The sequence below is a fragment of the Schistocerca nitens genome, chromosome 2 (assembly GCF_023898315.1).
Source record: "Schistocerca nitens isolate TAMUIC-IGC-003100 chromosome 2, iqSchNite1.1, whole genome shotgun sequence".
In the NCBI taxonomy this organism is placed as follows: domain Eukaryota; kingdom Metazoa; phylum Arthropoda; class Insecta; order Orthoptera; family Acrididae; genus Schistocerca; species Schistocerca nitens.
The window spans coordinates 301,058,759-301,086,038 of NC_064615.1; the positions used below are offsets into that span (position 1 = coordinate 301,058,759).

The 27,280-nt window shown below is 44.7% G+C and overlaps 1 protein-coding gene across 1 annotated transcript in view; it reads left to right on the forward strand.

Moving 5' to 3' along the window:
- LOC126234996 (uncharacterized) overlaps positions 1-27,280 on the forward strand; it is a 557,903-nt gene that overhangs the window by 10,824 nt on the left and 519,799 nt on the right. Inside the window, exon 2 of the mRNA XM_049943733.1 lies at positions 9,814-10,115. Within this exon, the coding sequence (XP_049799690.1) occupies positions 9,814-10,115 (302 nt within the window). The remainder of the gene's footprint in view (positions 1-9,813; positions 10,116-27,280) is intronic.

Here is a 27,280-nt window from a genome sequence, read left to right on the forward strand (position 1 = left end):
ACGGTGAACGTGGTACAACCCAACGATTATCGACTTCAACATCATTGTTTCGTACTTTTAAAGTCATGGATTCCTTGTTATCTTCAGTTGATCGTCAACTATAGAGTGGATATGCGTCAATGCCGGAGACAGCCTCGCCAACTAAGTCTCTTGGGTATCTTTTCGTGCATTTCCCGTCGGAAACGCATGGTGAATTGTGGCTGGGTGACCTACATGGACCATAAATCGTAAGTAGGCTTGTAGAAAAATGTGTGCCTGTAGCAATCCTCTCTTTTGCCACTCAATGGAACATATCTGGCAGCTTGTCTCTTCAAAAACAAGATCCTGGATAACGAAATACGTTAAAGAAACAATTTTTTGTTTAAAGACACGGGCGGCAATATCGTGAGATCTGCTGATGATTGCCCAGTTTGCAAAAGTTCTTTTAATTCATATCATGTACGGTCGCATGTGAATGTAATAACAAAAATCTCGGCGGCCTTATGTGCGAACATGTCATGTCTTTGCATCTTGTTCGTATTCACGCATGTGCCGCGGATTCTCCATGAATGTGACTGAAAGTATGACCGTTTTCCCCAATTGCATAACGTAAATCAATGTACTCTTCGGAATACCACTTGGTTTTATTTACTGGAATATAGATAAGGCGTTCTGTATCAGTTTTCGCACTCATATCGACAATGTCCTTACAACAGACAACATTTCAAGATATGACTTTAGTGGTTTCACTAATCATCAATCGATATGCGTAATAATTGATGGCACTGACTGTATTATTTGTTTCCTTATCTATTTGTGGATTTCTCAATTTGATGTTATATCCATCTTCTCCCTGCCAGAATAAAATCTTGCAGTCCGTCCTATGAGCAATGAGTTTCTAATACTCGCCGAATATCACCATTTTTCGATGGAAAATGGTATCACGTGAGTTAAATTTTTTGCCAGTTATAACTGTCGCCTCTTCATCAGTTGTTCGTGCATTTGCACAGTATTTCATGTTGGCCGACAGGAGTTTCGTGTGCTCTAACAACAACTTTATAGACATCATCTGGCATTTGTTCAAGGCCAGTTCTGAACAATTGAATTAATTCGTTGTGCTGCTCGAATGAAGTTTGCAACGATTTGTGACGATTTCTAGTTTGGTGCCCGTACTGAACCGTCAACTTTGCTTTATTTGTTCATCAGCGTTTCCGGTAAAATAAATATGAACAATTTGTGATTTGTGTTCTGCAGTGGTATCACGGATCCTGCACGATGATACAGATTTGCCTTTGTAGTGTGAATGTTGTCCTGTAATTCTCGCGCACGATATTTATTGCGCCGAACTATGTCATCTGGAAATATGAATTGAACTTGCTTGGGTTTGACAAGGAATATTTCGTTTGGCTTGTATCACCTTATATAGACGTTGATAACGGTTGGGATTGTGAATGTAATTCTGGCGATTTTACTTTTCCACCTGCCTAGCACATTTCTGGTGTTTCATTCTTACACTACTGGCCATTAAAATTGCTACACCAAGAAGAAATGCAGATGATAAACGGGTATTCATTGGACAAATATATTATACTGGAGCTGACATGTGATTACATTTTCACGCAATTTTGGTGCATACATCCAGAGAAATCAGTACCCAGAACAACCACCTCTGGCCGTAATAACGTCATGGATACGCCTGGGCATTGAGTCAAACAGAGCTTGGATGGCGAGTACAGGTACAGGTGCCCATGCAGCTTCAACACGATACCACAGTTCATCAAGAGTAGTGACTGGCGTATTGTGACGAGCCAGTTGCTCGGCCACCATTGACCAGACGTTTTCAATTGGTGAGAGATCTGGAGAATGTGTTGGCCCGGGCAGCAGTCGAACATTTTCTGCATCCAGAAAGGCCCATACAGGACCTGAAACGTGCGGTCGTGCATTATCCTGTTGAAATGTAGGGTTTCGCAGGGATCGAATGAAGAGTAGAGCCACGGGTCGTAACACATCTGAAATGTAACGTCCACTGTTCAAAGTGCCGTGAATGCGAACAAGAGGTGACCGAGACGTGTAACCAATGGCACCCCATACCATCACGCCGGGTGATATGTCAGTATGGCGATGACGAATACATGCTTCCAATGTGCGTTCACCGCGATGTCGCCAAACACGGATGCGACCATCATGGTGCTGTAAATAGAACCTGGATTCATCCGAAAAAATGACGTTTTGCCATTCGTGCACCCAGGTTCGTCGTGGAGTGCACCATCGCAGGCGGTCCTGTCTGTGATGCAGCGTCAGGGTAAGCGCAGCAGTCGTCTCCGAGCTGATAGTCCATGCTGCTGCAAACGTCATCGAACTGTTCGTGCAGATGGTTGTTGTCTTCCAAACGCCCCCATCTGTTGACTCAGGGATCGTGACGTGGCTGCACAATCCGTTACAGCCATGTGGATAAGATGCCTGTCATCTCGACCGCTAGTGATACGAGGCCGTTGGGATCCGTCACGGCGTTCTGTATTACCCTCCTGAACCCACCGATTCCATATTCTGATAACAGTCATTGGATGTAGACCAACGCGAGCAGCAATGTCGCGATACGATAAACAGCAATCGCGATAGGCTACAATACGACCTTTATCAAAGTCGGAAACGTGATGGTAAGCATTTCTCCTCCTTACACGAGGCATCACAACAACATTTCACCAGGCAACGCCGGTCAACTGCTGTTTGTGTATGAGATATCGGTTGGAAACTTTCCTCACGTCAGCACGTTGTAGTTGTCGCCACCGGCGCCAACCTTGTGTGAATGCTCTGAAAAGCTAATGATTTCCTATCGGTTAAATTTCGCGTCTGTAGCACGTCGTGGTGTAGCTATTTTAATGGCCAGTAGTGTAAATTAGAGGCACTGCAGTACTTTATTCATTTTTACCAGCCACACTTGCATGCAGACCATAATCATAATTAGCATCGTAATTGAATGCCACAAGAGGTATGTGAAGCGTACAATAAGTAATACAAGACTTTTTTTTCTGAAAGCAGGTTGGCTTTATTGAGGATTACAATACACCATATTATTCCACACTCTTGGATACAAAACCCTATTTTTCAACATAATCTCCGTTCAGTGCGACGGTCTTACGCCACCGTTCCGAGACGGCCCGCACTCCACTCGTGGACGTCGGGGCCAACGTGTTGCTTCATCAATAACCTCCTCATCATCCACGTACTGCTTACTGCGGAAAGCTTCCTTCATTGGACCAAATAGATGGAAGTCGGAAGGTGCGAGATCCGGGCTGTAGGGTGGATGAGGAAGAACGGACCATTGAAGTTTTGTGAGCTCTCGGGTGTGCGACTTCTGTGAGGCCTCGCGTTGTCGTGAGGAAGGAGAAACCGGTTTGCATTTTTGTGGCGATGAACAAGTTAAAGTTGTTTTTTCAATTTCCACCACTACTTTTTCAAGTTGATCGTTGCTCCATGTGCGGCTCCCCCCGTCGGAGGTTTGAATCCTCCCTCGGGCATGGGTGTGTGTGTTGGCCATAGCGTAAGCTAGGCTTAGGGACCGACGATCTCAGCAGTTTGGTCCCATAAGACCTTACCACAAATTCCCAATTTCCGTTGCACCATGAGGGAGGTAATCAAAAAGAACAACCCCTTTACAGTCCTAGAAGACCGTCGCCATGACTTTATCGGCTGAGGGTACGGCTTTGACGTTTTTCTTCGGAGGAGAGCTGATGTGGTGTCAATCGATGGATTGCTGTTTTGCCGGCCGGTGTGGCCGAGCGGTTCTAGGCGCTGCAGTCTGGAACCGCGCGACCGCTACGGTCGCAGGTTCGAATCCTGCCTCCGGCATGGATGTGTGTGATGTCTTTAGGTTAGTTAGGTTTAAGTAGTTCCACGTTGTAGGGGACTGATGGCCTCAGACATTAAGTCCCATAGTGCTCAGAGCCATTTGAACCATTTGATTGCTGTTTTGCTTCCGGTTCGAAGTGATGATTCCATATTTCACCATCTGTGACGATGTTCGAAAGAAATTTTTTGATACGATCAGCCTCGTAGTAACGCGCAAGCAATTCCGCACAGATGGTCCTTCGTTGCTCTTTATGGCGTCCTGTTACGCGGCGAGAAACTGAGTGGGCACTCACTTTCGAGTATCCCAACTGGTGGATGGGTGAGGCACCACTGCCAAAAGAGACGCCCAGTTGAGCAACGAGGTGTTTGATGGTGATCCGCCGATCACCTCAAGTGAGAGTGTCCGCACGTTCTAACATTGCAGGAGTCACAGCTTTGTGCGGCCGGCTAGCACGCGGGACAGCGAACAGGTTTGTGCGACCTTGATGCGATGATCACAGACGCCTCGCCAAAGACTCGCCGTGCTTTTGTTCATTTCCAGATCTCCGTAGACATTCTGCAAGCGCCTATGAATATCTGTCATGCACTGATTTTCCCGCAAAAGAAACTTAATGACAGCTCTCAGCTTGGAACGCACCTCCGTTACAGACGCCATTTTGAAGGATGACTATAGCCCCGTCACATGTTTGAACTTCAAGTACCTACAGGGGCTGACAGAAATGTGTCGTATTACTTACTGAACGCCGCTAGCAGTGCGTACTCGAAGGTTCTGTTTCTGAAGCTCATCATGCCTTTTTGTTTCGTGCTTGAGGTGCAGATCGACCAATCGCTTGTCGATTGGGTGGCATAATTGTTTTGACAACGAAAGTAACGCTTTTGTGGCGACTATTGCAAATTCACTTGGAAACAGGAAAGAAAATGCGTGCAATGCCTGTTATCTATTGGCAGCTGGCAACTGGAATTTCACAATCTAACAACACTTTTTATGTCACACACGAATCGCAATGTCGCTGTCGGTATTTGATTGAATTCAGTTATATCATGCGCGCGCACTTATACACCGAAAACATAGGAACTTCCGCTAAGTTATATTAAACACAAACATCTGATGAAACGACTCGCGAACCACCTATCGTCAATTGGATGTACTAATTCAGAAACTTTCGCGAGCGTGCGCACAGCACACCAAACCTTCATCGCAGTTAGATGACAAAGAAGCAAAGACACTCATTTTTACATATACAGAATGCGACTAGTGAAACGTAGGTGGCTGCCATTTCCTAATTAGCGAAGAAACGAAACACCAGGATCTTTCGCTGGGAACATAGAATAGGGATATCTTCTCGAGGAAGCATAAGGTACACCGTGCTTCGTCAACATCAAACATGAATCTTGCGGGACACTGTCCATGGGTTACACCTCGTTGGGACCACACTTCCACGCCGCTGGCATCGACATCCGGTTCCCCTAACCATCCTAGAGGAATCGGATTCCGACCATGGCTAACAATAGGTCTGGCACGCCCACCACGGACGCATCCTTTGGCGGGACTAGCCCCCATTCTACGTCCAATACTTTCCAACCACACCTGCCCACGTTAGGCTAAATTTTTCTGCCAGACTCACGTAGTACTGTCACCGTCAGAGGGTGGTACGGGACTACAAGTCCCACCGCCACACCTCCAAAGTGAATTGCAGTGACGCAGTCACTGCCCTGTGGAAATTTACTGCCTCACCAACACAGTTAGACCGCAATAGACCGGTGATACTGCATTGTAACATATCACAAAAAAAAAAGTTACGAGATAGTTTTGCACTAAGACCGAAATTCTAATGCTACACGTACATGTATTTGCCCTGTCAGCACACATTTATTTATTGGTGACAGCAAAGGTGCTGAACTTTTGCTGCTACGCACACAAATAAAAATTCGTCAAAGGAAGAAAATTAACATTTCATAGGTAAGTACCACAAACGTTTAGTTATAGTTATAATACCAGTAAGAAGTCATTTATGTGTTGATTAATGTCGAGTCGCAGTGTAATAAAGAGCTATTAACGTAGGCTTTAGAAGCTACTAACTGCAGTAAGGGAACAAGTCCACTTTTATAAATTATACATGAGAGGCAAAAAACTGCTTTATACGAAAACACTAAAGCGAAATTATTCTATATTTTCTGCAAAAATATGCGGTTGTATGATGCTTTGGATTATGTAATTTTTATCCAATTTTGTGTTACTGGTAGCTAAACTTACCCTTTTTTTAAATAATCAATGTAGAACATAAATTGTAACCTTATGCTGTGAGGATACAAATTTATTTTACATATTTTCCTCAAACGAAATACATTTTAAACATTATTACATCAAAACGAGTTCCATGAACTTAACAAATTCTCTTCAGTTTCATCTGCCTTGATTGTCGGATATGTCAAAATTTCATTCCAAGTTTACATCTTTTCTTCCGGAATATAAACTAAATGTTTTTAATATCATCCATTTTTAAATGTTTAGTATTTTTTAAATAAAAGCTGTCAGCTCACACGCTATTGGTGTTGATCTTACATTGAACTACCTGTGGTGTATCTTTGCTAAATACCTGATCCTTTGATAGGGCAAAAGAAATCTTGTGCTCCTTTGGAACATCTTTTCCATAAGCATCAAACAATGAAAACTCCTGATTGGAAATCAACAACGTAGGAAAAGACAGATTGCTGCTTACCGTAAAGAAGACACGTTAAGTTGCAGACAGCCAAAATTGAATTACACTTACGCATAAATTTCCGACCACAGCCTTCTTCAGAAAAAGAAACACACACCATTCGTTCACACCCCATGCACACATGACCGTCAACTCCGCCACCTCAGACCATAAATATAATTAGTAAGACAAGTTTTTTCTAGGATCTTGGCCACCAAGCAGTGTACTCTGTTTTGTTTTTATAAGATCACCGCTAAATTTGTCTTTCTTCTGTGAAGAACCCAGTAAGAGGTCTATCGCCTCACTAACAGTTTAATATCGTTCTTGGTTCCTCAGTTTTGTCCTCATGATGTCGAAGTCCCTATATTGTTTACAAGCAGAAAGGTAACACGCCCAGAACATGTTCCCATTCCGTAGTAAGAGGTGAATTATGATCTGTTGCTAGAGGCGCTTCATCGATTGTGGATAAGTTCTGTATCTGCTGTAAAAGGCGCACCTATCCAGTTGGACTTCTCTGACGCAATAAAACGAATTTTGAAAATTTTGGACATGTTTCCTTTCTGGAGGTAGCGATTCAAAAAAAAAAAAATGGTTCAAATGGCTCTGAGCACTATGGGACTCAACATCTTAGGTCATAAGTCCCCTAGAACTTAGAACTACTTAAACCTAACTAACCTAAGGACATCACACACACCCATGCCCGAGGCAGGATTCGAACCTGCGACCGTAGCAGTCCCGCGGTTCCGGACTGCAGCGCCAGAACCGCTAGACCACCGCGGCCGGCTAGCGATTCAATTTATGTAACTGTATGACCATAGCTGGCAGGAGTGGCCGAGCGGTTCTAGGCGCTACAGTCTGGAACCGCGCGACCGCTATGGTCGCAGGTTCGAATCCTGCCTCGGGTATGGATGTGTGTGATGTTCTTAGGTTAGTTAGGTTCAATTAGTTCTAAGTTATAGGGGACTGATGACCTCAGAAGTAAAGTCCCATAGTGCTCAGAGCCATTTGAACCATTTTGTATGACCGTATTTTTACGACATTAGCACGAGGTCAAATTGCTAGTGTGAGCCTGTGCTCCCAGTCGATCTGCTGAACGTATACACATTTCGGGCAATTTTCTCCTGCAAATGAGATTTATGTACGACAGTGTGGGTCATTATCTCCGGATTATACAGTTCACCAAATCAATGCGATTGTTTTAAAAGTGGTCAAAATACGAAGCTATAGTGATAATATCTATGACGAGGTGACTATGTGCGATTAATTTTTAGTTTTCCTAAGAATGAATGAAGATTAACCATATGACACTCAAAAGTAAGAGGGGAAGAATTTCGTCTCTAAAAAAAATCATAGTGTGATAAATCGCTAATTCAGTACATGTGATAGCTCCGAATTCGATGTTTTTCTGAGCGCTTTCACTGCGGCGTAGTAGGAATCGACTTCGCAATACTACCAGGGCTGTTGTTGTTGTTGTTGTGGTCTTCAGTCCTGAGACTGGTTTGATGCAATTCTCCATGCTACTCTATCCTATGCAAGCTGCTTCATCTCCCAGTACGTACTGCAGCCTACATCCTTCTGAATCTCCTTAGTGTATTCATCTCTTGGTCTCCCTCTACGATTTTTACCCTCCACGCTGGCCTCCAATACTAAATTGGTGATCCCTTGATGCCTCAGAACATGTCCTACCAACCGGTCCCTTCTTCTAGTCAAGTTGTGCCACAAACTCCTCTTCTCCCCAATTCTATTCAATACCTCCTCATTAGTTATGTGATCTTCCCATCTAATCTTCAGCATTTTTCTGAAGCGCCACATTTCGAAAGCTTCTATTCTCTTCTTCCTAACTATTTATTGTCCATGTTTCACTTCCATATATGGCTACACTCCATACAAATACATTCAGAAAAGACTTCCTGACACCTAAATCTATACTCGATGTTAACAAATTTCTCTTCTTGAGAAACGCTTTCCTTGACATTGCCAGTGTACATTTTATATCCTCTCTACTTCGACCATCATCAGTTATTTTACTCCCCAAATAGCAAAACTCCTTTACTACTTTAAGTGTCTCATTTCCTAATCTAATTCCCTCAGCATCACCCGGCTTAATTCGACGACATTCCATTATCCTCGTTTTGCTTTTGTGGATGTTCATCTTAATATCCTCCTTTCAAAACACTGTCCATTCCGTTCAACTGCTCTTCCAAGTGCTTTGCTGTCTCTGACAGAATTACAATGTCATCGGCTTACCTTAAAGTTTTTATTTCTTCTCTACCAGGGCATAATTGGTTAAAAAATACACTCAGGAATTCGACCAGGTGCAGTGCAAACCTTAAAAAAACTGCAGTGGTTTTCACCTCTTTTCTCGTAAAGCAAAGACAAATTAAAATAGCGATGTTCGAGCTGTGACAGATGTTGCAAACGACCAAAATGCCCTTACGTTTATGTCTTCGTAGCTTTAGGCCAAGTTCTTTTCAGATATCAAGTGGAGATTATTAAGGTGCCTATGAAGCTCGTACACAATCCAAGGTGTTTTTTAAAAAAATGTTCAAATGTGTGTGAAATCTTATGGGACTTAACTGATAAGGTCATGTGTCCCTAATCTTACACACTACGTAACCTTAATTATCCTAAGAACAAACACACACACCGCCGGCCGGTGTGGCCGAGCGGCTCTAGGCGCTTCAGTCTGGAACCGCGCGATCGCTACGGTCGCAGGTTCGATTCCTGCCTCGGGCATGGATGTGTGTGATGTCCTTAGGTTAGTTAGGTTTAAGTAGTTCTAAGTTCTAGGGGACTGATGACCTCAGATGTTAAGTCCCACAGTGCTCAGAGCCATTTGAGCCAAACACACACACCCATGCCCGAGGGAGGACTCGAACCTCCGCCGGGACTAGCCGCACAGTCCATGACTGCAGCGCCTTGGACCGCTCGGTTAACAACGCGCGGCCAGGTGTTTTTAAACGGAGTCTGTCTGAAGTAGCTATGTAATAGTATTCAAACTCTGCAGAGCGCTTACCGGCAAATCTTGAGCCGCATCATGGTCACGGCACGTTTGGAGCAGTGAATGTTCGTGACAAAAATTCTGCTCAGCGCACTTTAATGTTCAGGCTGCTGATATTTGATCTCTACAGCAGGAAAGTACTACTACGACAGCAATTCGACATCCAGTTCACGCAGTCTCTGATCAAGGGAGTGCGTGCATGTATCTTTGGCCTGGCAAATTCATCACGCGAGCCGTCACTGCCGCCTACATAGGCTCCCGCGCGCGTGACGGGGAGTGCGGCAGTCCCTAGATCCTCAGACACGTGCGCGGGGGTCGAGCAACAGCAGCCAGTGCGCATGCGCGTGGGCTGTCAGCGTCCCGCGCGGGGTGCGGGGGCCGCGGCGCCATGCAGATCGCCACTCGTGTGCAGCGCGCTCACTGGCGCAGCAGCAGAAACGGCGGCGGCGCGTGTGTGGCGTGTGCTATCGCGCGTGTGTGACGTTGACGTTGCTGCCGACACCTGGCCGGCTGGTGAGACGCCGGCTGACAGGACCTACCGGCGTTGCTGCGTCCCGGGCCGCTGCTCCCGCGCCACCGTCGTTCCGGTACGTCTCACACAGATGCTCTAACTGCGTGTCGTCTCGCGTATAATTGCTTGCTCAGAAAGCTGTTTATGTTTGTGCTCGCGCACCAAACCAACTTCCCGCGCGACTTTCTGGACCAGACTCACTCACCGCAGAGCAGATTAGTGGTTCGGAAACAATGCTTAGCTCTGCTTGGATTGATTTCATATTCGACACTTCTGCCCCAAAATGAGGTGCTGTAAATAAAAAGTAACCTCTGCCTTGCTCTGCGCAAGATTTGAAGGTTACATATGTAAATGCAGAAATAGCTTTACAACCACAAAATCGCACGCTTTCGTCACATCTTACTTTATTTATGTATCAAACATTGCAGAATCCCCGGTGTCTCATCGTAGCTACAAATGATTCCAGGTGTGTAATTTTTTTACGTAAATTACTTGTGGATTTTATCCGCGTTCTGAGTTACGAGCTTCTAGCTGCTAGTCCGTGTATCGGACCTTGACACTGCCTCGGGAGTGGGACGCGAGTGTGATTACATCATCCGCTCATTTTACGTTTCTCTGGATTTCACTCTCGGAAGAGAATGCATATAAGGTTACAGGCGCGGCACTCTTTCGGTGGCGCAGATTTTATTTTATGGTTCAAAATATTAATGCTTAATCCGACACGCATACGAATTGATTGTAAACCTACGTCGCCACAGAAGAGAAAATTGCCGCCTTAAAAATGCACAAGTGACTCCAAAAATATACTTATTGCGTAACGTATTCAGAAAAAGACAGAACAGCTTTGCGAAGTATAGTGTATAGTATATCAATGCGATGAATAATATACTTCCGTTTTATTTGGAGAATATTACAGCTACTTAACCATTTACGAATGAAGCAACCCGTAAATCTACTGTGCGTGATTTTTTAAAATCCTAATACGAACTTGAAGTGAAACGAAAAGGAGAAAATCTCCCCTTTTTTTTATATTACACTATACGCCATTCTGTGTGCAGAAGAGTGTGTCTGTCAGCTTCCCGCGGTGAGCGGGAATAGCTGCTCTGTGACAGGATTTGCTAGTTATGATCAACTTCTCAATTTTACAGAAATTTTACAAACGAGCCAAAATATCGTTTTTATTTAAGTGTGTGCGTATATGTGTATTGTAGATACAAGCGTTTTTAATATCGATTTTGCTGTATTTTATTATCATTATTATTTGCACCACACCCGTGCAGTAAAAAAAAAAATTATTGGCACAAGCAACTTCGTAGTTACATAGAGAACACAGCCAGTAGAATCCAAACACCTTCCTAAAGCGTACATATCATTAATGGATACAAAAAAAAAAACATTCTGTCGGATTATTCGACAAACTTTTTGCGTACTCTTTCGAACTTTGTCAAAAACAAGAGATTTTAAGAGCGTACAGCTTATATTGTTGCTACACCCACAAGATTAATTTCTGCTAACTCGCTTAATTTTCTTCGCCTGTTGGTGTTTGAATGCTCTTCCACGACCGTGATAAACAGCGGGCAATGGTAAAAGGATGCCACACAGAAGCGAAATAGGCTGAGAGATCTGATATTTCAAGTACAGCTCTTCCTGTTAAGAGCCTTAGGTTTCGAACATTGCTGCAGTTTTGGCGGCAGAACTTAATACGACATGTAGCAATGAAAAGCCGCAAAACTATTCCGTTATTCGTTACTTTATTGTATGCAGGTTACGTCCCCGAGATTATCTCCTGCTAACATTTAGTAACATACACTTTTCTCGTTGCTAAATTGCTTGTGTTCTAATACAAGCGGGGCTTCATACAACCGTCCTCCCGGTTTCCATGGCAACCGATGGCGTCTCTGTTGCAGCCATGGTAACTGTCAAGCGTTCAGAGAAATATCTCTCCCTAGCGGATACGTTCGTTCTCTGTGATTCACTGTAGCGAGAGATGACGCTTGATAGAGCAGCTGCTAGTAAAGCAACGGGTTTAAATACTGCGCATCTGTGTTAGTGAGACTAACGAGGGGGGCGGGGTGGGGGGTGGGGGGGTGGAGGTGTATATTTCTTCTACACTACCATATAGACCTCATGACATTTTTATGTCGTAAGGTTGAAGCGGGTTTTCTAGCAATGATCGGTTGGGTCACAACGGATTGCGACAACTTGATGTTGCATTGGTTGGAGTTTTAGCTCCAAGCCAGAAATTGTTTCAAGTTTTCAGGGGTGTTTAATTGGAGAAACGAACCATAAACGCTGGCAGTGTGCAATGTAACCGTGCGACTGCTACGGTCGCAGGTTCGAATCCTGCCTCGGGCATGGATGTGTGTGATGTCCTTAGGTTAGTTAGGTTTAAGTAGTTCTAAGTTCTACCGGATTGATGATCACAGCAGTTGAGTCCCATAGTGCTCAGAGCCTGAGCCAGTGTGCAATGTAGAAATCGATTATTTGTAGATACCGGTACGAAAATCAATGAAGTTAAGTCTATTTCCACGAAATGTGCGTTGTTAAATGCTTCACCTTTGATACTATGACCTTGCATAGAGAAAATGCCTGCAGAAGAGAGCTCGACCCAAAATGTCAACTCCGCTGATGAGTGGAAAAATTTCATGACTTGTAATTTCTACTTTTTTACTTTCGAGTTAGGAACATGCTTCTGAGAACGGTGCAATCTCCTCATTTCTTCACTATCGCCTACATATAACGGAAATGTTTTGTTATTAGTTTCGTATCTTGATTCCTACTGCTTTAGCGGAAGATTGAAATGTATGTATAAAACTACGTCGAATAAAGTCATCGAAAGTCACAGCAAATCCCGATGAAAATGTTGGAGAATGTTTCCCGCGCATGAAAAACAGTCAGATAAAAGCATTACAAAATAATTGTTTGGTTTGGGACTAGAAGGTCCACATTTCTCACCGCGGAAGTGAACATCGTGCCACGCGGAGAGCCTGAAGTACAGAGAGTAAAACGTTGAACGTGTGGTGTCTTATTACGCCTACATGCGACACAACTTCCGGAAAACGAGCCGGCCGGTGTGGCCGAGCGGTTCTAGGCGCTTCAGTATGGAACCGCGCTGCCGCTACGGTCGCAGGTTCGAATCCTGCCTCGGGCATGGATGTGTGTGATGTCCTTAGGTTATTTAGGTTTAAGTAGTTCTAAGTTCTAGGGGACTGATGACCTCAGATGTTAAGTCCCATAGTGCTCAGAACCATTTGAACCATTTGAACCGGAAAACTAAAACAGAATTTTTGAAACCAATTATAGCTGTTGTGTTTACAGTGTTGACCTGTATCCTGATGAGATGTTTGTTTTCTGAACGTTAGTTTAACGCGAGTTGGTCAATACGATCGCAGTTTTGTAACTATGTTAATAACGAGAGGATGCAATTACGTTATGGGGGACTGACATTGACAAGAGGAGGAGACTGTTCAAGAGAAGATTTTTAATAATCGTATCTGTTCAAACCAATGAATGCGAAGCTGTTTTCGTACATTAACTTAGGCGATACTCGTTGTGGAAGATAGTGCGAACTCATCAGCACTGGAACGATATTGTACTGAATCGTTTCGTAAACTCTAAATGACTAGAAAAATTTATTTTGACAAAAGACGCAGTTCTGTTGCAGTGTATATAAATAGCGAATCTTTTGGCACTAGCTATTGATTGTGTGCGGGAAGCATAGCCAGTAAAGGAATGAGGGTATAGCAGTTTTCAGAATGGCGAGTCGTGCAAAATATAGGCGCCCGTCAGTTCGAATTCGGTAATTCATCAAAGACGATTATTTCCGTATCTTCTTCCATTAAATAAAAATAAAATAAGCTTCGCTACAAGTAAAAGAATAATTCCTTTGTCAGTTTTAATGCTTGTTTTTCCTCTCACAGCACACGAAGTCACTTCGTCCTAATTAGCCGACATTCTTAAAAGTAAGCAGAAATCTGACCACCACCTAGTTAAGACTCAAATGCGGCAGAGCCCTTACATGGAACTATTAGCGATTGTGGGAACAGCTGAAATCCGGAAGCCAACCCCCGCATTTCCAGAATCGATAATGCGGTGCAACGTGACCGATCATTCTGCGGTATTGAGGAAGAGGTTTACAGGAAACCGGATTTGGGAGCTCGTGTAAATGCAATGTGTGCAAGTAAGAGTAGAATGTGGAGTGAATATGTCTGCAACAGCAGGTACGGTGTACCGTACGCGGTACGATTCCACGAAGAACCTAATGCTCTGGAATGCTTGCTTGCCGTTTTGAAGCATGAAGACAGAGCAAAGTAGTGCTGGTGACAATACCTTACTCTGATGTTTGTATTAAGCCTGCTAAGACGCGAGAGTCTTTGAATCGTAGTCTGGAGAGCGCAGTGAAATGACACCAAACCTTTTTGTTTTATATTTTGAACAACACATTTCAAGGCGTCGCAGATCGTCGTTTTGTGAGACGACAGTATTAAAAATACGGCACTTTTTGGTGCGATATCGAAGTTAACCCAAGAACGCTAAAGGGAGGAAATGTTAAATTGTTACTAAACCATCGTAAATTTTACTACTCCGCATTTTATTGAAAGGAATTCACAATTTATAGTTTATGCAACAGTTAATAACAATTATAAGGTCTCCAGTGATGTGCCACATACGAAGTATTGTGTGTATTGAACCGGGGACCTAGAAACGACGGACAGGCTTCGTCCCGTCGTAGCCCTCAGTGCTTCACAACCTCACAACAGGCCACAGCAGTCCACCCACCTCACCGCCGCTCCAAACCGAACCCAGGGTTATACATAAAAAAGTGGAATAAGTACAAAATCTCTTGTTTCCACATTGTACTGACAACACCAGACTGGCGGGCACCGCGAATTGGTACGAACTGCAATCGTACTTTTACGATGGTTTAGTAACTATGGTTAATATTACTGGTTCGATGATTAGAACTACCTTGGAATACGCCCGGATATCAGGCGGATGCGGCAATTCATTTCGTTGTATGCTCAGTGCTCATAACTCTTCCACTGAGATTTTCAAAGGAGCATTTTTAAAGGACTATATACTTTTTAACGGTGTTCAAAAGCTCCCGAAAAGACGAGAACAGTGGTGCAATGCTTGCGCCGAAACTGTTCTCAAAACGCCGGCCGGTGTGGCCGTGCGGTTAAAGGCGCTTCAGTCTGGAACCGCGTGACCGCTACGGTCGCAGGTTCGAGTCCTGCCTCGGGCATGGATGTGTGTGATGTCCTTAGGTTAGTTAGGTTTAATTAGTTCTAAGTTCTAGGCGACTGATGACCTCAGAAGTTAAGTCGCATAGTGCTCAGAGCCATTTGAACCATTTGAACCTGTTCTCAAAAAGATCCGAGAAAAGTGCTAGATGTTAAAAGTTAAGGCTAGCGCACTCGACTGTTTGGTGTGAAATCCGCCAAGTCGGGCTCTCGCGTCAGACTCTACCGATACATGCAACAAGATCATAGGCCTACGCTACTGATATAAGACGTACAGTACTTCCTCTTTGCCCTGCTCTTTGCGACACAGACACAAGGTTGTAACATGTCCGGGGCTTAAAGTAACCAAATATTCGGTCTATCTCACTTACGAATGCTGTACAGGGTTACGTAATACGCAGGCAAGTGTATTAAATATTTTACGATCGATGTGCCTCGTTTGCCCACGGTGATTTTCCTCTTGCAGCTCCCACCAGTAGCCAAAGACAGAATCCCGCAAAGTTCATTAGTTGCGGCAGACTGTGGAAAAACACAATGATAGTCATGAATAACTTAATATCTTGAAGTATATTGTACCACAGACTCAAAAATGGGCTGCACTGTTCACACTGATATCATACGACCGACGTAATCATTTATGGACACGTCAGCCCCACAGCCAGTTGAAATTTATTGAACACTGTTGGCAAGGTGTTAATCACTTACTTAAATTACTTGGAGTACAAATCGTTTCAGGCAAATGACGGTATGGTTCCTTTCAAAGGGCACGGCCGATTTCCTTGCCCGTCCTTCCCTAACCCGAGCTTGCGCTCCGTCTCTAATGACCTCGTTGTCGACGGGACGTTAAACACTAATCTCCTCCTCCTCCTCCTCTTGGAGTACAAAGTACACAACATGCATGGTTCAAAATAGGCTGTCGCAAGTTTAGACGTGCGGCACAGTTCTTGCAATTAACATCAATCCTTTCTAGTGGCGTTACCGGTTAGTTTCACGAACGTACACGTCACGGTTCGCGACACGGTTGTTTGAAGATTTTGCGGTACGATGTCCGAACGAATTGTCTATGCTTGTGAGATTTAGTCCGACGCATCATACGCCTCTCTTTAACCTAGAATGTTCACTCAGATTTAATCCACTCAATGTTACTTGTCCCGTAATCCTCGCGACGCGGTTAATTGTTGTTCTCGCGATAGGACAGACGAAAAATCGGAATATCCATTTCTCAAACAAGTAACTAACACCGACCCACACCGACACTATTGAAAATTACACACTACTATGGTAGACACGTTACCGTGTCATCAAATTCTCGTTTAGCAGCCGCGAAGTCGGCACTGCAATTGACACATTGCATGGGAGCTGGAGCACGACTGCTTGACAATCGCGCCCTGCGTTCTTCCCAGAGGCGACAATCGGTACTGTCGCGAGATAGGTAGCAGTATTACAGTATACTGACAGTCTCAGCTACGATTGTTTTAACTGGAAGTATATGGAATCGTCCTGCATATCAGACGGGGCTTAGGGTAAATATTTTAAACGTGTTTACGTGGCCCCGCGGAGTGACCCCGCGGTTTGAGGCGCCATGTCACGGATTGCGCGGCCCTTCCCGCCAGAGGTTCGAGTCATCCCTCGGGCATGGGTGTGTATGTTCTTCTTAGCATAAGTCAGTTTCAGTAGTGTGTAAATCTAGGGACCGATTACCTAAGCAATTTGGTCCCTTAGGAATTCACACACATTTTACGTGTTTACGTGAACAGCTTTTGTGGAAGCGAGCGGACAGTGGAAAGATTTGATATAACGACAGAGCCTGGCACGAGGGCCCTACTTGGCCGTGTTTACACCGCTGTAACAGATCCCGGCCCATCTTGCCTTTCAATTTTAGCACATTTTTCGCATAGTTTGCTGTAAGTTTCAACGCTAAATTTAACAACCGTTGTTTCAATGCACTCGTCTTTCAAAGAGCTTTCGATATCGTTAAAATAAGTACAACGTTCCATTATATAAAAAAAACATACTTGCTTCAATATCTCTGTTGATACAAGCACTCCGTCTTCAGGCCACGAGTGGCCTACCGGGACCATCCGACCGCCGTGTCATCCTCAGTCGTTATGATGGTATTCTTGACAGAAGCCGCTAGTATTCGGTCGAGTAGCACTTCAATTGGCATCACGAGGCTGAGAGCGCACCGAAAAATGGCAACAGCGCATGGCGGCCTGGATGGTCACCCATCCAAGTGCCGACCACGCCCGACAGCGCTTAACTTCGGTGATATCACGGGAATCGGTGCAGCCAGTGCGGCAAGGCCGTTGCCCCCTGTTGATAAAAGGCATAAAGTATTACTCATATAAGAGAATTATGAGCTGCTTCGCGTCTTATCATTTTGCCGAAAATCTCGTTTCACGAAATAAAAGGGGTACCAGTTTTAGCTGTTTCGGTGTCTATACATGTACTAATGTATTGGGTTTTGGCCTTACGTCTTTACTACTATAAAGAAAAGCGTTCACTATACTATTCATAGTATCTTAATCGCATTCCTGTTCTCTTACTCGCCTTTAGACCTATCCCTGCACGGTCACTATTTGATTCTGTATTGATAATGCTGTCTGGCCTGAACAGAACTCTTTTTCATGCAGCCACGGAAGTTCACTAATTCCCACTATGTCTAACTTCAACCTATTCGATTTCCTTTTTAAATTCTGCAAGCCACCTACCTGTCGAACGATACATTTGTTTCTCCTGATGACAACTTCCTCCCGAGTATTTTCCCAGACCGCAGATACGAATGTAGGGCTGTTTCGAGTCTGGAATATTTCACCTACTATCAATCCATCATCATTAAGCCGTATAGTAGAGCTGATTGTATTGGGAAATGTAACAGTTGTAGTTTCGCCCTTGCTTTCAGCCATTCGCAGTTCCAACAAAGCGAGGCCATTTTGACTAACGTTAGAAGGTAGGTAAGTCAGTAGTTACTCAGACGGTTTACACTGTGCAACTACTCAAAAGCCTGCTGCCCCGCTTCAGGAACCACAGTATGTCTGGACTCCTGACATCAGCAAAGTCCACGGTTCAAGGGGGGCGGGGGGAAGGAAGGCACTAATGGTCGGAAACAAACATTTCGTTTTTCATTCCGTAAACAGCTTACACTTAAAGCAGCAACTTAAGCTTATAGGGACTACTGTGGAAGTCACAACCGTCAGTCTCATTTATGCATTACGACATACAGCTATTCATATCTGTTCTTTCGGACATGTCGAAAGAACAGATACCATCGGTGACCATGCAGCTCTTTAGAATGAAATTACAATGAAATGAATACCCCTAGCTGCATACAGGCATTGATATAAGTCAACGGGGACTGTTGAAAATGTGTGCCCCGACCGGGACTCGAACCCGCTCCATCCATCTGAGCCACCGAGTTATTGGCAAAAACGACGAGTAATGAGTATAATCGGCAGGGGCACTATGAATGTAGTGCGGGACAATAAGTTCGGAATGTGGGTCTCATGGGAGGCGTGCCAAAGATAAGTCCCTGCAGTCGCACAATGTGTCCTCGGTGGCTCAGATGGATAGAGCGTCTGCCACGTAAGCAGGAGATCCCGGATTCGAGTCCCGGTCGGGGCACACATTTTCAACTGTCCCCGTTGACTTATATCAACGCCTGTATGCAGCTAGGGGTATTCATTTCATTGTAAATACAGCTATTCATTGATAAGAACTGAACTCTTGTTTCACTATCATTTGGCCCCCTAACCTATACATGTTGTTTTTGATACAGGGTATTCTCTCCGCAACTATTTGCTTCCAAGCGTGAAATTTATGCTCAAGTTTACGGTGTTGAGGATGCAGTGCCATCTTAAATTCGGCATATGACACGAGATAGGTAACCAGAGTAAACAAGAGCTAAATTTTACCACCGGCCGGCTTGATCTGTTGTGGGGATCACGGCGCCAGAGAACTGGCAGCGCAGCAGCTCAGCTCTGTGGCTTCCGCCGGCGCTCGGCGTCGGCGCGTGTGTTGATACGCGGTGGGTGCAGTGCGGCCCAGCCGTCATGAGTCGCCGGGGCAGTGCGACCGGCTGCGCGCTTATCGCGGCCTCTCTCTGCAGCTGAGGCTCGCAGTTCCTCCAGGAACACTGTTCAACCGGAAGTCTAGAGCGACGGCGACTTTCACACAGCGGGACTCCACTTCAAAGGGAACACAGCGCTCCTTCGTCAGCAAATTAAAAAAAAAAAAAAAAATCGTTCAAATGGCCCTGAGCACTATGGGACTTAAGGTCATCAGTGCCCTAGAATTTAGAACTACTTAAACCTAACTAACCTAAGGACATCACACACATCCATGCCCGAGGCAGTATTCGAAACTGCGACCGTAGCGGTCTGGCGGTTCCAGACTGTAGCGACTAGTACCGCTCGGCCACCCCGGCCGGCAGCAAATTTCAATTTTGTTCTCTATATACACAAATGATTTCGCGGACAGGGTGGGCAGCAATCTGCGGTTGTCTGCTGACGATACCGTGGTGTACGGTTAGGTGTCGAAAACTACCTGTAGGAAGATACAAGACGACTTAGACAAAATTGCTGTGGTGAATGGCAGCTGCCCCTGAATGTGAAAAAAACTTAAGTTAATTCGGATTAGTAGGAAGAACAAACCTGTAATGTTCGGATGTAGTGTTACTAGTGTCCAGCTTGACACAGTCAGCTCGTTAAATATCTGCGCGTAACTTGCAAAGCGATATGAGGTGGAATGAGCATGTGAAAACTGTGGCAGGGAAGGCGAACGGTCGACTTCGGTTTATTGGGACAATTTTAGAACAGACTGGTTCATCTGCAAAGGAGACAGCATATAGGATGGTGGTGCAACCTATTCTTGCGTATTACTCAAGTATTTGGGATACGTACCAGGTCGGATTGAAAGAAAACGCCGAAGTAATTTAGGGGCAGGCTGCTAGATTTGTTACCGGTAGGTTCGAACAACACGTAAGTGTTACGGAGATGCTCCGGGAACTCAAATGGGAATCCCTGGAGGCAAAACGACGTTCTTTTCCAGAATCACTTTCTTTCTTTCGCTTGCATTTTGCGCAGGGTCGGCGTGGTTAAATCAGATTTGGCATGTTAATGTGAAGGGTTACAGCAAGTCACCTTTGTAGACCGACTACATTTTCCCAGTATCCTACCAATAAATCGACGTCTGCCGCCTGCTTTACCTACGACTGAGCCTCACTCTACTGCCGCAAATTGATGTACTCGAGTATTTGTTATGAGGTGACTCATGCTGGCTATGGCTCAGAGACATTATAACTACGTTTTAGTGTTTTGTGAAGTGCTCAATTTCACATTTACGAACATTTGAAGCAAGTTGCCGGACTTTGCATCATTTTGACTACCGGAACCAGTGACGCTATTAATCCCGGAAGACTAGAGAAATGTAGGGAGACCACGCAAAACGTGGGACGAACTGTGAAGCCGGAATCTGCCCGATCCGTGTCGCGCAGAAAAAGAAAAAGCATATTTACGGATTGCGTGTCAGCTACCCTCGTAAAACATTTCATTTTCAGAACACTGGATGGTTGTGGAAAGCTGTCTGTTGTGGTGCGGTACGTACACGCACGTGAGCCATGCCGGCGATTCAATTGGTCCGCTGCGGCTGTTAACCCCGACTGACCCCTCGGTGGTCCGGGGCGGACGTTTACGAACGCACAGACACACTACCCGACGCGGTAAACATATGCCTGCTTAACACATCACCATCCAAAACTGTACTGAAACCGCATCAGAAAACTGATCAAAAGAGGCACTGCATATGCATCTGAATACCAGAACGTCACTAAACATCACGAAGGTACTATCAAACATTGCAATCTCTCATTGTAATCAATGTATAAGTAACAAAAAAGTATTCAGCTTTGAAAAGGTTATATCGAAACTCAAGTTCCTTTTCCTCCTGTGTCTTTACGCGATAGTTACACCGTCATTGACAAAATGTCAACTTACTTGCACACATCACTGCTATGAATTTCTTAAGAGATATTTACGTCTCAACGAGAAGGCTGACCTACTTACCACCCCATCCCCCCACCCCCTTTCTTTCACAAATTTTAAACTGCAGGAGTTGTAAAATTTGTAGAAGAAAGGAGGGATAGGGCCTCCCCTTTATGTACTGGATGTTCCCACGATGAGGCAGGAGAAGAATAAGTGTATGAGTGACGTAGGGAACCTTGCTTCAGCAACATCTGAGTCAAAACTTCCTGGCAGATTAAAACTGTGTGCCAGACCGAGACTCGAACTCGGGACCTTTGCCTTTCGCGGGCAAGTGCTCTACCAGTTTTAATCTGCCAGGAAGTTTCATATCAGCGCACACTCCGCTGCAGAGTGAAAATCTCATTCTGGAAACTGAGTCGAAATTTATGAACACAAACGTGTGGGATAGTTCTGCCAGTGCCATGGGAGAACTAATTGTAGAATGCCATGAAATGACTCCTTAATCACATATACAATTGATCACATATATAATTGCTAACACTGTAGCGCTGGTGAACGCGACCGCCCCGTAAGTATACGTTGAGAGGCACGGCGACATTAACACACTGCTGCCTCTGTTCCCAAGTTGAAGTGTAATCTCGATCAGCTCCAGTGGGATAACTCTTTGCACTTTGACAGACATGACTTTCGTATAGGAAAAAGTAAATGAAAACTGTACGGTAGCTGAGATGTAATTTCGGGCCAGGTTACCACGTGGACAGCACCTGTTGCAACGGTTAAGGGAAATAGTCCAACGACCGAATTGAACAGCTATACTGTACTGCACTCGAAAGAAGAAATGGTTGCTCGTGTGGATCATAAGTCTTCAATCGGCATTCGATCAGTTGCACATGAAATGGATGTCGCGCGTAATACTGTGTGCAAAATAATACGGGGGAAGCAGCTGCAGCTCCTGCTGACTTCGGACTGCTTGTCGTGATGAGCCAGTGCGTGCTGCAGCGCTGTACGGTCAATACTCATTTTCCTGCTTGTGTACTTTTCTCTGATGAAGCCTGTTTTACTAGGGACGGAATACTCAAATAGTCGCAGTAGTCATGTGTGGGTAGTCATGTACGGGCCGTCAAGAATCTTCACAGCGGCGAAGGGCTCTCGGTTCAGAGTGAGGTTGTGAGTCGCCGTTTGTCAGTGATCGGTTAACAGGCCCGTATCTCCTTTCTCCTCGGGTGACTGCACCAGCGTATGCTGTGTTTTTCAAAGACGAACTCGCTACGTCTTTGAAAGATATCCCAACATCTACATATGAGGTTTCAAGACGGTGGCGCCAAAGCTCTCTTTGCATATTTGACTAGTAAACACTTACGCCAGACGTTGCCTAAAACATGGATAGGAAGAAGCGGTCATGTTTCGCTACGGAACTTTGTGCGACGATGTCATGCCGCGGAGAAACTGGGGGACGCCACTTTCAAATGGTTCAAATGGCTCTAAGCACTATGGGATTTAACATCTGCGGTCATCAGTCCCTTAGACTTAGAACTACTTAAACCTAACTAACCTAATGACATCACACACATCTATGCCGGAGGCAGGATTCGAACCTGCGACCGTATCAGCAGCGCGGTTCCGGACTGAAGCGCCTAGAACCATTCGGTCACACCGGCCGGCGACGCCACTTTGAATAACTGTTGTGCGGCAGTATGAAGTTAGTACAAACAAGTGTCTACTTTTTTTATCATCGTCAGTAGACACAAGATCAACTTTTACACTTATTATGCCTTGTTGCCTCCCTGACGCTAAACGGTAGGGACTTCAACCGTAACTTATTTTGTTTTCGAGCAAACGGGGCTTTTCCATAACAATTTCCGCGTCACCGGTCAATTTCAAAGCCTTTTATAGCTTCATTCTAGGCATTTGGGGACAGTAATCGAAATGAAACACCTCGCAAATACATTTTGTTGTTGTACCGCACTATCCTCTGATGTGGAAGATATAAGACTGTCAATACAATGTAATTTTGGTTTTGAGTGATCTAGCTGGCATTGTAGAAGAACTTGACAGTGTCACCATGTTAACACAACTGGGTTTGTCAGGCGGCAGCGAGGTCAAACACACACGTCCGTGTCGCACCAAATGTTCCACGGCTGTCGTTTCTGTACGACATCCGATAGTTTGCACACCCATAAGAACTACTTACAATTCAGTTACTCGTTTGTGTGCAGTTAGCAAATTTCAATTTCCATGCTAACACGAATACAGTTAGCTCTTTGTTTCTCTCAAATCGCTCAGTACCCGTCGTTAGATAAATAAAGAAATGTGCAGCTTTTCCACACATTGTGTGCACTAATTATACGATTCATAATTGACCACCAACAAAAAATATTAAAAATCTGGTATTGTTGCACAGCAGAAAAACCAGGACTTGTCAATGCTAGCTTTATTTGCTGCACAAGCTAAATTTTGCTCATGGTTCCTGTCTAAATTCACTGTTTCTTTTGAATGTTCCCAGTCGAATACGTCTGTTGACATCACACACACAGTTGGCAGTAAATGTTTCCAGATGCTTGTTGGTTCCCTATTAATAGGTTCGACGAAATCAGAGCAGGACCAGCCGAAAAATTTTCATAGCCTGCCCCACAGGTGGCGTAGATATCAAAAATATTTCGTATCGGTACACGTTTCGCAGTAAGGCAGATGTCAACTTGATTTACGGAACAGCTTCATTTGTACATCTTTTATAAGCTGTCGTGATGGGTGTGCGCTATTCAAATAAGTAGACTGGATTACAGTGCCGCATTAAAATTCTATGTTCTGGAGGGTTCACTGCCGACGGCAACTGAACTAAGATTCGTTAAGCTGTATGAATCTGCTCGTTCACTTTTACCAATTAAGAAATGCACTGTAATTGTGCTGAAGATTAACTTAATGAAGAGCGACAGAAAACTTCAGTAACGAATTAAAACCCAGAGGAAGTGCCAGCACGTGGTAGTTCCTTCCTTCCTGTTGCTCGACGCCAGTACTGCTGCTGGCTGCTGCAGTGCGATGGAGAGGCTGATCCTGAAATGTTCTCATTTTCGATGAAGCGTGGGTGCCTTTATGAGGGTAGTGTGGTTAAACACCGCGTAATACTGTGAACGTTGATGTCTCGGATTCTTCTGCATGAAACAAGCACAGGTCTTTTCGTTAGTTGTTGCACTACTTCTGAGGCGGACCTTGCGTCCGAGCCTCTGAACTTCCGTGACGTCGCTGCCACGGCCACAATCCACAACACTCTTGGCGATGTGCAACGTGTGAGATCAGTGACGCGACGTACGCCTGTGCTGATTTAATTGCAAACGTGTGATTAATATCTTACACTGCTACAATGTCTGCTGTGATTGTAGTAACTGAATGCTGCTATTAATTCAGCCCAATCAACCATAGAAGAAGGAAAGGATTTCCCTGCTGCTTTTCCGTAACAGCGGCTGATGTGCACACCTGTAGTTAAGCACTTGTTTTTGCCGCTCGGGGTAGCCGCGCGGTCTTAGGCGCCCGGTCACGCTTCGCGCGGCTCTCCTCGTCGGAGGTTCGAGTCCTCCCTCGCGCATGGGTGTGTGTGCTGTCCTTAGCGTAAGTTAGTTTAAGTTAGATTAAGTAGTGTGTAAGATTAGGGACCGATGACCTCAGCAGTTTGGACCCATAGAACTTACCACAAATTTCCAAATTTCCACACTTGTTTGACAGTGAGTTCTGCAACACAACACGAAATAACAAATGCCATTTATTAAGTGTATGCTACAAAACGCTACTTAACTTGTGACAATGATATCTGACTGACATTTCTGTCTCTTGGCAGACTTTGATATGTCACTATAGCTGATTGCAATTGAGCAGACACTCTGTAAGTAGGCTGTTTAGGTTTTTATGTTGGTAACGCCACGTAGCGCTCTGTATGAAAATCATTGACTGCTGTGCTGTGTGCAGTCTGTGGCTGGTTGGCATTGTTGGAAAAATGGTTCAAATGGCACTGAGCACTATGGGGCTTAACTTCTGAGGTCATCAGTCTCCTAGAAATTAGAACTACTTAAACCTAACTAACCTAAGGACATCACACACATCCATGCCAGAGGCATGATTCGAACCTGCGACCGTAGCGGTCGCGCGGTTCCAGACTGAAGCGCCTAGAACCGCTCGGCCACTCCAGCCGGCCATTGTTGGAATATTCGATATTGTAGTGTTGGGCAGCTGGATGGGAACAGTGCGTAGCGTTGCGCAGTTGGAGGTGAGCCGCCAGCAGTGGTGGATGTGGAGAGAGAGAGAAGCCAGAGTTTTGAGAGGTTGCTATAAGGGGACGATCTGAACGTGTGTCCGCCAGAAAATGGAAGTTTGTAAATATGGATGTCATGAATTGATAGAAATATATATGATGACTTTTGAACACTATTAAGGTAAATACCTTGTTTGTTTTCTATCAAAATCTTTCATTTGCTAACTATACCTATCAGTAGTTAGTGCCTTCAGCAGTTAGAATGTGTTATTTAGCTGGCAGTATTGGCGCTCGCTGAGGGAAATGTCTGAGTACCTTCAGTTTTGCTCAGCTATTTGAAAATCAAATAACGTAGAAGTTTACCAGCACAGTCATTCATAATTTTCTATGGGAACGTTACAACTCGATAGTCCAATTACTCCGTAAATACCGACTGTTAGGTCTGAAGGCAGCCGTCAGACTACGGTTCTGAGCTCACTGCAAACACTGGACGGTACTGTCTAAAAATAAATGTGTTGTTGTTGTGGTCATCAGTCCAGAGGCTGGTTTGATGGAGCTCTCCATGCTACTCCTGTGCAAGCCTCTTCATCTCCGAATAACTACTTCAACCTACGTCCCTCTGAATCTGCTTACTGTATTCGACTCTTTGCCTCCCTCTACGCTGGCCGGTGTGGCCGAGCGGCTCTAGGCGCTTCAGTCTGGAACCGCGCGACCGCTACGGTCGCAGGTTCGAAGCCTGCCTCGGGCATGGATGTGTGTGTTGTCCTTAGGTTAGTTAGGTTTAAGTAGTCCTAAGTTCTGGGGACTGATGACCTCAGATGTTAAGTCCCATAGTACTCAGAGCCATTTGAACCTCCCTCTACGATTTTCACTTCATTCCAGCTCTAAATTGGTGCGCCTGACGTCTCAGAATGTGTCCAGTCAACCGATCGCTTCTTTTGGTCAGGTTGTACCACAAATTTCTTTTCTCCCCTATTCTATTCAGGACCTCCTCATTAGTTGCGTGATCTACCCATCTAATTTTCAGCATACGTCTGTAGCACCACATTTCGAAGCCTTCTATTCTCTTCTCGTCTAAACTTTTTACCATCCAAGTTTCACTTCCATATATGGCTACACTCCGTACAAATACCTTCAGAGAAGACTTCCTGGCGCTTAAGTCTATTTTCGCTTAAGTCTATTTTCGATGTTAACTGATTTCTCCTCCTCAGAAACGCTTTTCTTGCCATTGGCAATCTACATCTTATATCCTCCCTACTTCGCCCATAATCAGTTATTTGGCTTCCCAAAAGCAAAACTCATTTACTACTTTAACTGTCTCATTTCCTACACTAGTTACCTCAGCATCACTTGATTTCATTCATCTACAGTCCATTACCCTTGTTTTGCTTTTGTTGATGCTCGTCTTACATGCTCCTTTCAAGACATTGTGCATGCCGTCCAACTGCTCTTCCAAGTCCTCTGCTGTCTGCTACAGAATTACAGTGTCATCTGCAAAGCTCAAAGCTTTTATTTCTTCTCCCTGAGCTTTGATTCATACCGTTCTTCTTCCAATTTCTGACCATTTTCTTGCCAAATCATTACATCGTCTGCATACGCTATGATTTTCGTATCATCCCCCACAGTCCCTTGGTGAACTTGCCTTATGATGGACTCGTGAGCACATTCGCTTGCCCAACCCCTCTTACCATTCTGATATTTTTGCTGTCTATTATAACACAATTCAAAAGTTTTTTGTACATGTTTGTGATTCTCAATTGCATTCCTTATGACAATTGCA